Genomic DNA, 12,419 nt, shown 5'->3' with positions numbered 1-12,419 from the left:
CGACAAGGAAATCAAACCAAACACAGTTCAACAATCAATGAGGTAATTCGTAAATGGCTATACTTCAAATAATAGGCCTATTAGAAGAAAATAACTCGCTAGAATCAAGCAAATTACCTCTTTCCACATGTTTTAAAAGGCAATGTCGACGTCGGTATACTTTTCCCTCGAAACAACTGAGCGAAATTTGTGGAATCTGTTATTTGCATACTTCACATTCACCGATAACGTGAAAATAAACAAGTTATGAAGCCTCATAAAATGGGTATCTCTAAAGCCCATTGTGCGCCAACGTTTAAAATCGTTGGAGACAAAAGACTGAAAATGGTGTCTTTTTATGTCCCTTGGTCCCCAGATTCAGTCACACAACTCTTTTTCAGCCCATCAGTCAGTGAGAGGCGGAAAATTTCAACCTCTTCTGCTTCTGTCTTTGGTTACAAAACCACACTCTCACCACGTTTTTTTTCAAGTCCAACTTTTCAGCGATAGCTGCTATTTTCTCGGACGACGGCCGAGGCTGTACGGCGAAGTACGCTTCCAAAGACCGCTTCTCCGGGGCTGCTATCGAGGTCCTCTTGCGTTTCTTTTCCCCTCCGTTGAAAATGTCCGGTTTGTTCAGTTTCTCCCTCTGGGCGCCCTCGGCCTCCTCCAGCCAGGCCTGGAGGATGGGCTTGAGCGCGATCATGTTGTTGTGGGAGAGAGTTAACGACTCGAATCGACAAATTGTACTTTGGCTCAGCGAGCCCACGCCGGGGATTTTCAGATTAGCCAGCGCGCCACCCACGTCCGCCTGGGTCACCCCCAGCTTGATCCTCCGCTGCTTGAAGCGCTCCGCGAAAGCCTCCAGCTCCCTTGGGTCCGTGTCCGAGTCATTGATGGAGGGCAGTCCGGCGCAAGTGAGCCCCGGGCCGCCTTGGTGATTCAATCCGTGGTGGCCGGGTAAAAGCCCGTGGTGGGTGAGCGGCGAGTTCATGCCCATAGCCTGGTGGGAGAGGTGGCCCAAGCCGTGCATGTGCGAGTGAGAGTGCGGGTGGGCAGAGGGGGTGGGGCAGCCACCTCCACCACCACCCACGCCGCCGCCGCCGCCGCCTCCTCCGCCGGCCCCGTCGTGCGCGCTGGCCATCAGGGCCAAAGGCGGCGAGTTGATGTGGTCCATGAGTTCCGCCTCCAGGCCCTGGTGGTGGTGGTGGTGATGATGGTGGTGGTGGTGGTGGGCCCCGTGGCCCAGTGGCACGGTGGAGGAGTTGGACGCGCACGGCACGGGCACGGTGTTCATGGTGTGGTAGGTAGCATCGGGCTTGAACGGGTGCGTCTTGGCCAAGTTGTGGTTGTGGTTGCCCTGGTTCACAGCGATGTCCACGGCCGCGAGAGCCTCGGCCCGCGCCAGCAGCGTCTCATCCAGGCTCGCGAAGATGTTGCTCTGCAACTGCAAAGGGCGGAAATTAAAGAAGAGGATGGAAAAATGAAGGGATCCAAGGGAATAGGATAAAAGAAAGGGCAATGAGAAGAAAGGAGAAGAAAAAGAAAGAAAAAAATATGAATAAATGTAGGCTGTCAGCCGGGACTTTTGGCAACGCATAACACAGCCGGAGTATTCCTTCAGAAGCCTCAAGTCATAAAAATTAATACAAAAATAGTAAAAAGCCATGCAGGCTTTGTGTGAACATGCTTTCAAAAAGATCATAGACGATTCGAGCGATTGCGTGGAATACTACATGAAAAAAACACATAAGAGACTAGTGCGTCTTGGCTGAATGTGCCTTGGAGCGCGCCCCTTGTTATTACGCACATTCAGCGCTACAGTCAAGCCTGGGTACCAGAGGAAAAGGAGGACAAAGGCGGATGTTTTCGGGGACAATTTACCTGTGGAGCTTGTAGACAGGCTCTCCTTATGGCTTCCGAGCTGGAATGCAGGGTGGTGTACTTGTGCTCGGGTAAGGAGGGATGCATGGCGAAGTGCGGTTGTTTGCTGTTCATGGACATCATCTTGGCGAGCTTCTCCAATTAAAGTGCACGGGAAAAAGGGGGGGAAACGGCTACACAAGTGCTGGAAAAATAGTCATAGATACACAGTGATCTGATCCCCTTTGCCTGTCCAGTAATGATGCGATGTAGTTCGCTTCGCTGTGCGCCGCGCCGAGTGCAGCCTTGAGCCCGGAGATCACAGAGATGCCTGCAGTCTCTCAGACGCACTTATCTGTCTACTGTTTCCCACTGCTGGGGGATGAGAGGCTCTTACACCTGAGCGCCTCAGATCTCGTCAAGCAAGCCCGTGCTGCTCAGCAGCTCTCGCGAGACACAAACTGCCAGAACAGTGAACGGGGCTGTCAGAAAAAGCAAAGGGGGAAAAAAGCTCATAGGGCAGGCTGTTACGACTGCAGACTAGAGACGCTGCCTGCGTTTTCAGGGCTCACTGCACTCCACGAATCAGACACCAATGCGTGGGTCGCAATCATGCCTTCAATCCTGCATGTGGAGGCCTTAAATCATTGACTTAAAGTATGGCTTTTATTTTAGCCTGTTTTTTTTCCAATAGAATCATTAGAGGAAAAAAACATGAAAACACCGTCCACTTTTGCTTTCATGTTTTGCTTTTCATCATGGCATCATGCCTATTTTGATGCCAAAAGTTTCCAAAACTAGTCCACTGTCTTGTTTAATGTTTGAAAACAGAAATATGGGAAATAACTGTTTTTACTCAACGTTGCTTTCCATTCATGAGAAACATGTGGACTTCATCACTGGAAACCAGTAGGCCTACTTGGTAACATGCACTGTATAGGCACAATTTTGGCTATAGGTACCAGTGTTGGGCAAGTTACTTTCAAAATGTAATATACTACATATTACTAGTTACTTTCACTTACTTTCAAAGTAATAAGTTACTTTACAATATTACAGTCTGTGTAGAGTAACTCATTACTTATTACACTAGCTTTGCATTACTTTCACCAAAATAACTGCAGTAGCAGAATGACATCGGTGCCCCAGAACATCCCGAAAAATAATTTAAACCGTCTTGAAGTCAGTGTAAACCATCCAAAATTCTAAATGTTACCCTTTTCCTTTGTTATTGTCATCTATAGTGGTTATTTGCATAAAAACAGTTTGATTATGAAATTATGTGCTTTGATAAAAAAAAGTAACTAAATTTGTAACTTGAGTTACTTGACAAAGTAACTGGTATAATATTACTGAAATCCTATAAGTAATAAGTTATATTAGTTAGTGCTAAAAGTAATATATTACATGTAATATGTTACTTGTGTAATGAGTTACTCCCAACACTGATACTACACACAAACATAGCTATTGTCCAATAGGCTGTGATCTTGGTCCACTGTCTGTAAATTACATTTATTCCTCCCGTTACTCATCTTAACCCCTTGGAAGTAATGAGAGCCCCTCATCATTAAAGACCATCATCGCCAGATGAGCACTAAACAAATTGATTTAATACACCAGCGTAACCTTGTACACAGTCTTTAACCAAATTAATTAATCCCAATGAATTAACACTTCATTTATTCAAACCACAACGGTTACCCAATTAAAATTTCATGCAGCGATTAGAGGTATGTGAAATATACATGATATCGTTAAATTTGCATAATAAATAAGGTGTTCTCTGCACTGGAATTACTATGCAGTATGCACATGTGAGGTCTCTGTAATGTGTTTTGCTACAACACGCATTTATCGGTGGGAATACTCCAGTCCACGCTTTCACTTCTTTAATAATGGAGGCAAATCAATAATTGCTATGCAACTAGTTTGTGTGTGTCTTACTTTGCGATTTATTTTTTAACCAGATTCCGATCTCCTTTGATGCCTGTCACGATTAAAAAAAAAAAAACTTTCGAACATTGTTACTCAAGAGTATTGTCATTTTATTTCCAAAAACATCTAACATTGTAATTTTCTTTTTAAAATGATATCCTTATGGTTTCATGACATACATGTTCACACAAGTTTAAAATAGAGCAGGAGAAGATTGTCCTAATATTGTATGCCAATAAAAGGACCAATGTCTATAGCTTGAGGTGATGTGTGTAAGTGAGTTTAGAATAACAGTTAAAAATGCTTCAATAGAAAAATGTATGCGTTATGGCATGACAAAAAAAAACTACTTGCAGCGAAAGTTTTCAACAGAAACTTTTGTGTGTGTAATGTTTGGTTCTATGCAAAGACTGACCTAAACATCTACTTAGCTACTACAACAGGATCTACAGGCAGACTAGACAAAAACTATCTGACAAAAGTGTCACCTTTTGCGTCAATGTATACAATATCACAGCAGACAACAATCTCAAGAAGTCAGCATCAAGTCAAGCTCAATCCCCGATCCCACAAAATATGGATTTGATATGATGATTTGATGTGTGACAAAGACCAAAGTTGTGGTATGGAAGGTGACACAGAAAGCGTTTAAAACCTTTACATGAGCTTTGAGAGTTTTGTGGGACTGCTTGTGTTAAAGGGACTGTGAGACTTTCGCTTTGTTGGCTGACTGATATTCATATTCAGTGTTTGTCTATCTCTTGTGTTCACAGGTTTGGAGGTGGAGGTGGAGGAGGCGGGGCTTCCATGGTGATCATGGCTTTTGCCAGCTGGACTGAGAGAGCCAGAGGAACCGTCCTTGGTGTCCTCCAACTGATCAAACAGCAAGTCGAAAGACAGATCATCAGTTTGAGATGGCCCTGGCACCGGTCCGGCAGCTGTTTCCTCCCCCGTGTCTTTCGGGGTGCCATCCATGGCGTCGCATGAAGTCAAATGACACTCCATCGCAGCGGCACCTTTACCACCGCAGCCTGTGGCGTTAGCCGAGCAGGTTTTTGGTTCTGGGACAAGAGTGACCTCCAAGTCTGCAGGAGGCAAGGAAGCGAGGGAGAGCTGCGAGCCCCGGCTACTGGAACTCTCTCCGTCTAGCATCATGGAGTCCAACTCGGAGATTTTGTCCAGGTAAGCTGCGTCCATGGACGCCTCACTGGACATATGGAAGCCATCACGCTCGTTATCTAGGAGATTATGGGACGCGGCTCCTTTAACCATCGGTGAGGTTTCTTTACTCGGGCCTGGATCGGACTGGTCATTGGATTTGGAGCTCTGCCAAGCGCCCCAGAAGTCAGAAGACTCTGAGGGCTGCACCTCAGTGCCGGGCGGCAAGCCACTGGGGAATTTAGAGGCGCTGGAGAATTGGTTCTCTGTGGTGGAGGAGGGAGTACTGCCACTACTCCCGAGACCAGGAAACTCTTCAAAATTGAGCCTCCTCAGATAGGACTTGGGCTTAAAAGCAACTTTCTTCTCGCGGATGCCCGGGCTTTTCAGGGTCAGGGAACGGAAGGCGGAGGACGGAGTGGAGGGCGAAAAGTGTGCGGACTCGGAGGAGGTGCTTTCCAAGGGCATCTCTTTCTGTTGTCCAGTCAGTTTCTCACCAAACTCTCTGTGATCGGGAAGTCCTGCCGACGGCGTGAAGATCAAACTGTGGTTGCCCACAGAGAGCGTCTGACATTCGACTTCTGGATTGCTGCAGATAGACTGCCTCTCTGTGTCGCTCAAGCTTCTCGTCATCATTTTGATTCTCTGTTGCTCCACGGTGGTTTCTGAGCCAGCCTGGCTCTGCCCACACGTGTCCTGCGTTTCCGGAGGTCTCCTCTCACCCTCGCCCACTCGAGACTCCAGTTCTTCAATGTACTGGTCACTGCGCTCCAAAGCCCTCTTCAGGTGGTCCACGTCGCGCTCATATTTCTGGATTCTTGCCTCCAGTGCTGCCACTGTAGAACGGCTATACCTGAGGACAGATCATTTAGGTTCAACAACTTCACAGGCTAAGTTTCATGGAGAAGATATGATGTGCCTGCGGGAAATCCGTTGTGAATGGCTTATTGATCATTGAATTCTTTCAAGGATCAATAAGGCCAGAATAAAAAATAATTATCCTGACAGGGCTTTAGTGTTTGCTTGGTCAAGTGTGTGACAAGAAACACAACATAAAATATACAACAAATTTACTTAGTAGCTGGCTGAGGGTCTCTTTAACTTCATCATGTGGAGATTATATTTAGAAAGTGATCTCTGAAGGCTTTTGATTGGATCAAATATTTAGAGGCCATCCTGCAGTGACTGAGGAAGGTAGGACCAGACTAGAGAATCAACCAGGCATGACTCACTTCAGCACTAAGTGATGACACAACTACACACCAGACATCTTTAGTTGCATCCATTTCCATCGTCAGAATCACTGAATTGAAAGTGAATGACGTCACCTCATAGCTCCCAGTGCCTCCAAAGTGCTTCTGAACTGCTCTCCCAAGACTTAGTTTTGTCTGTACAAAGCTATCTGTCACAACCATCTTGAAGCATGTGCCAAATACTGTCATGGAAATCATTTTGGAAAATATGATAGGACATACAGTACGTAATGATGTCCTTGGAATGCTGACATGGGGTCAGATTTGCTTTCTATGTGTTTTCTTTCTATATGATGCGAGTGATTAAAAGCCATCTTAATACACACCATCAGGGTTAGATCAGATCTTAATACACACCATCAGGGTTAGATCAGATCTTAATACACACCATCAGGGTTAGATCAGATCTTAATACACACCATCAGGGTTAGATCAGATCTTAATACACACCATCAGGGTTAGATCAGATCTTAATACACACCATCAGGGTTAGATCAGATCTCAATACACACCATCAGGGTTAGATCAGATCTTAATACACACCATCAGGGTTAGATCCGATCTTAATACACACCATCAGGGTTAGATCAGATCTTAATACACACCATCAGGGTTAGATCAGATCTTAATACACACCATCAGGGTTAGATCAGATCTTAATACACACCATCAGGGTTAGATCAGATCTTAATACACACCATCAGGGTTAGATCAGATCTTAATACACACCATCAGGGTTAGATCAGATCTTAATACACACCATCAGGGTTAGATCAGATCTTAATACACACCATCAGGGTTAGATCAGATCTTAATACACACCATCAGGGTTAGATCAGATAGGCAACTGGCAACTGGCAAACTGCAAATTGCCAGTTGCTATGATGGTGATCTTTCCCTAGGTGGTGAGGTTTGGGACATACATTGATGAACCTCAAAACATGAACATTTTTGGTCCTTTTGGATGAGTGTTCTGCTATCACTGAGACATGAGGAAAGCCATGAGGAACATGGGATATCGGCACTCCAAAAATCCAGAAGACAGGAGACATTTCGCCCCCCATCTGGCTAATGCGTTTTGGCATAAAGACTTCATCAGAGCAGGCTTGATGCTGAAGATACGTTACGCTGATGAAGCCGAAATTAAAATTAAAATTAAACTGAGACCAAGTCTTTCCATGCTGCTCTCCCAAGTTCCTCATGAATATCTTTTGTATTTTTGAATGATACAGTTATGATTCAGTTATATGATGATAGTTTCATAGGCCACTTAACAAGGCTCAAGCACCCAAAGCTGCCAAGTTTCAGATGCATTTTCAAATGTTATTTGAGTCACTGGGAGTGACGAGGCAGAATCCAGACAGCCTTGTAGATTAGATGAAACAGTCCGACTCATTTAAGCAAACAGACTCAGTTGACTGAGTTGGCCACCAGTCATTTCCACAGAGACAACAAACACTAAGAAGGATACTTACTTCTGAGGAGATCTGTTCACCACCTCCGCTTTCAAACGGATATTCTCTTCTACAAGGTCCAAGTTCTGACACCGCAATGTCTTATTTGCCTAAGGAGGGAGAACGTGATGGTTTCAGCACATTACAAGTCATTTCACACAGGTATCAACTAAGTTACCTTTGAACCAAAATCAATCAGTGCCTACATGAATACAGGGTTTTTCCTGCACAGAGGAGTTTTGGCGCCCCCCAAAGAGGTTTTAGCCCCTCCCCCCAAGCTTAGGGCTGTCATGGTCATCATCGCACCACCGCGGTTACGTCATGCCCACCGAAGACTCAAGCTGACATCGCATCACCACCACATGCAAATGAGCCATTCATGAGTCAATTGATTAGAATTGCGACTCACTGCGCTAATACAAGGACCGAGCAATGCACGCAAACACTAGCCTATTACGCTGACAAAGACGCGTAAATGTCTCTCCAGTTGAGTTGAAATTGTTTGTGGCAGGGAAACCCCCTTTTTACCCACGTGTTAAAAAAAAAAAAAAGGCACTTCTGACATTTAAACTCAAATGAAATTTTAGTATGTTATTGTGTGTTTTATATATAGTGAATTTCGAAAGTGTCAGGCAGAAGACTAATGTGTAAAAGCTTTTAAAAAGAAACGTACAGTATATTAAATTCCACCCGTGTGTGCAGGGGTTCCCAAACCTCTCCGTCCAAGTACCACTATGTACCAAACCAAATTTCCCAGGGACCACTTCCACTGCGTATACCAACCCCCCTTAACCATGCAATAGCAGCAGAAAGGCTAAATGACAATATAAGGCTACTAGCTGGTTTAAAACAGACACACACCTTCCAACATTAGGCTGTGAAAAAGACGACCCCTTTGAAAATGTTTTCCCCTCGCCAAAATGTTGCCTAACTTTGGAGTGTTATTTAGCTACCTTCCTGACAAACTAGCATGACGTGGTTGGTTTACAAATCGATTCCTTAAGTCTTCTAGTTTCATATACCAGAAACTTCACTCTGGCTTTAAAACTGAGCCTGCTGCAGCCTCTGAAAGTAAATGTTCAAAATTGTGATATTTCCCAAATATCGCAATATTTCTGAAAATCGGCCCAATCCGGCTACTCCTCACGGTTAATGTGTATGTAAAAACGGTTTTCTGTGAGAAAAAAAAAATTCGATTCTCTGGCGGACCACCAAGCGAAGACCACAGTTTTTGGAGTGTTATAGGTTGCATAGTACCTCCTTAAGCTTATCCCTGTCCTGCGTCATTTGACTGCACATATCTGAGGCAGCTCTCAGCTTGTTGGTGCACTCTTCCAGGGCGTCGGGCTCAACTCTTTCCTCATCGCTTTGCACTGCGTTCATGCTGCAAGGATCCGGGGCTGTGTTCAGCTGCGACTCCAGACTTTGGGTTTTTGATTTCAGCTCCTCGTTTTCTCTGTGGAGTCGTTCAATTTCATCCTGTCGAGAGAGAAATGAGCTGAAGCTGAAACACACCGACTGAAGATAGTGAAATAGGGGGTTGTAATAACAGCCACCTCACAGTATTATTCAGGTGGCTTACCACAGGGTTGAGGATGTCACCACCTCTGTAAAAGATCTCTCTTTAGCTGAATGCTATCATGTCATTTGAAATAATCGATCCATAGTTGGTTCCTACTATTCTGCAATACTCTGTTCAGGCGCCAATGAGTTGGCAGCTGAGTTGAGTCCAGTGAGTTGCCATCATTATAATAACACAGTGCATTTGAGGGACAATGTGTGAAAAGATCACACTGATTAGACTGCATCTTTGAACATCTCATCCTCCACTATTTGCTGAACTTGGACATTATATCGTGCAGCACTTCAGCTGCTTCACATCAAATCCCAGCTCTGTCTCTCCATCACATTTCCATCTGTTTTGATGGACACAAAGTTCAACTGCCCAGAGAGATTCATCACCGTCTGATCGGCTAATGATATCAGAGGCGTGCGTCCCTACATTTGTAACAAACCAACAGTTGGGACGGAAAGCTAACCGGCGTCGATAATTCTGTCTCCGTTGATAAGCGGTTATTCTCAAAACCAAAGTTGGCACAGGGATACACTTAAAATGCGGAACCACCAAACTATCCTCTATAGCCTGGGCTGACGTTTCTATGGCGATAAACTGCACAACAGGCCTGCACAGTGCCACTCTATGCGTTTCAAGATGGCACGTTTGAAAATTGATCACATCAAAAGAATCATCATGCTTGTTTTTGCAGTGAAAACATCCCACTGAATCTACCTTTAGGTTAGGATGAAACAATACCTCGTATTCCCGCAGAAGCAGCTCTCCTCTGGCTTTCCGGAGACATTTCTTCATAGAAGGGCTCTCACTGTGCTCACTCTCGTTGGTGCCCCCTGTAGGAGAAGTACAAGAGTAGAGAAATGGACTTGAGCTCAAAACGTCTTTTAAGTTCTGAGCTGCGCTGCTCATATGGGCTGTGTGGCTGCTTTAACCGGTTATCGGGCCACCAAAATGAAAAGCCACAGGCTCCCGCGGCACGTACGCTGCTCACGCTAAATTGACTGTGTCAATAATGTAACCATTCTGTACTTATGCATTCAAGAGTCATCATTTGCGAACTCTGGGATTAGAAACCAGGGTACAAAACGATAGATAGATAGATAGATAGATAGATAGATAGATAGATAGATAGATAGATAGATACAAAACGTATAGTTATTGTATCTCTGTATCCTGCAGCTCTATACGTGCGTCTGGATTTTCTGGAATGTTGGGGATCGATAAGAGAAATCTGTCCTGACTGTAGAGCGCCATAAATGACACTACCAGGCATGTAGTGGCATAAGCAACTGTATGGTAATATCACTATTAGAAATACAATAAGTAAATTAATATGCAGGTGTAATGGATAGTTTACTAACACATGAATAATAAAATATTTGTTTATATAAAAGTTTAACATAGCTAATATAACTGTTGTAATGGAGCTGGCTGGCACTCCTCAGTCCTCACTATTACCGTAGTCCTTGTTTACACAGGTTGGTTGTTTGTGTACCCATGGAATACATTTCAAATGGTTTCAAAGTTCATCTCGGAGTAAAATGTGTTTATTTCACCACAGCACCACCATTGCAAATAACCATTCAGCATGCGCATAACAAATCAACCGCTGACCGAGTGATGGACTGTAAACAGTCCATTTCAGTATTTGTGTATTTTTCTTACAACACTGAAACTGAAGCTGCATCAGACACAGACAGGTTATCCAGGATGCAAACTAGATGCTTGTCTGATTATATCTGCTCAGCAAAACATGTTTGATTTCCTCGTCAAAAAAGACACAAGCTATCGAAAACAAACATTTAAACATACAAGCTTAAAAAGCCCTTTCTTATCTGACAATGTCCAACTATGACCAACTGACTCAGAGAGAGATGCTGGGCTGGGGCACATATGAAGTCTCAGTCAGTTTGTTTACTCGTCCCCTCTTCTAAGGACTAACTTTGGGCTCTACGGTTAAGGTCTAGTATGCGTTACTCACCGATGATTTCTCTGCAGGGGTTTTCTGTGGTGATCGGCACTCTGCAGGTGGGACACTGACTGGTTTGTTTTAACCACGTCCCCATGCAGGTCGCACAGAACACGTGGTAGTTGGCACAAATAACCGGCTGGCGAACCTGTAACGTTACCAAAAGAAAGCGTGGCTTGTTTTCATTGTGTTCCAATAACGCACATTACCTAACGTTAAGACACGAACACATGATTAAAGTTAGTTAGCTAACGTTACATGAATAACTTGCCTGTTCTGTTATTAACGTACAAACCGAAGAGCTGCCTGGCTGGAGTTGAATGAACGTTAGTTTAACGTAAACGTGACTGTTTATCACATGAAGCATTCATCTTTGTCTGAAGCTAACGTTAGCTGCTGTTCCTCTGACCGACGCTAACGTTGAACGTTTATACATTTGAACGGCGGTTTACCTTTCCGAAGCATATCTGGCACGATATGGGTAAAGTGAGGTTAAGAGATGTTTGAAAGTTGTGAGCACATTCATGACTGTGAGCCATGTTTTGGAGGAGGACTGCACACACACACACTTCCCTGCAAAAGTACAAATCCCCCCAGTTACCAGGCAGTCGGCGTCGCGCGCTGTATCTCACAACTACGGCAAGTCAAAAGGTCTAAAAAGGGATTAAAATGCGATTCGCGGAAGTGGCTGACTGTCAGGTCGCACCCCACCTGTCCTGTATGAATTGTGTATTCTCATCACCAGTGTGGCTTTACACAAACAACTCTTATTGAACGAGTCTTTAAAGTAAGTGATTTCTGTCACTGTAGAGCATAAATGAATATATTTAATTAACAGCAGCATGCATTTCCAGAGTGAACGAGTTTGGATTGGATTATATATTGTGTTCATCATGGCAACTAACTAATCAAATTAATTGCTGAGGGAGGTTGAGAACATGAGCACTGTTGCATATAATTGATATAGGCGATTGTAAAAAATAAAATAAAAATGGCCATTGTGTGTAAGCCAATCACCATTATTTGATTGATTGGTTGATTTATTTAGTTGTTTTCATTGTTGTCTGCTCACACATGTAGGCTATGCTGCATTTACCCTCTTCAACTGATGGCCTGTCTTACCCCAAATCCACCATGCACCATTGCATTGCATCACAAGTGAACTAGCAGTCTTACCAGCCGGAGCCAATGTAAGTGTGTGCATGTCGTCGTAGTGTTGTGCCTGTGCAGTG

At 44.2% G+C, this 12,419-nt stretch overlaps 2 protein-coding genes across 2 annotated transcripts; both read right to left on the bottom strand.

The window, feature by feature from the left end:
- Positions 1-388: 388 nt before the first annotated feature.
- pou4f1 (POU class 4 homeobox 1) lies at positions 389-1,986 on the bottom strand (the record flags this gene model as incomplete). Its single annotated transcript, XM_083662402.1, has 2 exons — positions 389-1,426; positions 1,864-1,986. The coding sequence occupies 2 exons, from the start codon at positions 1,984-1,986 to the stop codon at positions 389-391; spliced, it is 1,161 nt and encodes a 386-aa protein (XP_083518528.1).
- A 1,860-nt stretch (positions 1,987-3,846) lies between these two features.
- On the bottom strand, positions 3,847-11,773 carry obi1 (ORC ubiquitin ligase 1). The gene is made up of 6 exons (XM_083662401.1): positions 11,640-11,773; positions 11,200-11,335; positions 9,960-10,051; positions 8,903-9,124; positions 7,667-7,755; positions 3,847-5,791 (listed from the first exon to the last, which is right to left on the bottom strand). Exons 1-6 carry the CDS (start codon positions 11,724-11,726, stop codon positions 4,438-4,440), a joined length of 1,980 nt encoding a protein of 659 aa, XP_083518527.1. The 5' UTR covers positions 11,727-11,773; the 3' UTR covers positions 3,847-4,437.
- Positions 11,774-12,419: the final 646 nt, after the last annotated feature.

The sequence above is a fragment of the Poromitra crassiceps genome (assembly GCF_964638095.1).
Source record: "Poromitra crassiceps genome assembly, chromosome: 28".
NCBI classification, from domain to species: Eukaryota; Metazoa; Chordata; class Actinopteri; order Beryciformes; family Melamphaidae; genus Poromitra; species Poromitra crassiceps.
Note: the sequence above shows the minus strand (reverse complement) of the source record. Positions and strands in the feature narration are given on the sequence as shown.

Coding starts and splice junctions, on each gene's coding strand:
- obi1 (XM_083662401.1), bottom strand. CDS start 11,726: ATGGCTCACAGTCATGAATGTGCTCACAACTTTCAAACATCTCTTAAC. Junction 10,052..11,199: donor CCCCTGCAGAGAAATCATCG/GTGAGTAACGCA, acceptor CTTCTCCTACAG/GGGGCACCAACGAGAGTGAG. Junction 9,125..9,959: donor TGCTTCTGCGGGAATACGAG/GTATTGTTTCAT, acceptor CTCTCTCGACAG/GATGAAATTGAACGACTCCA.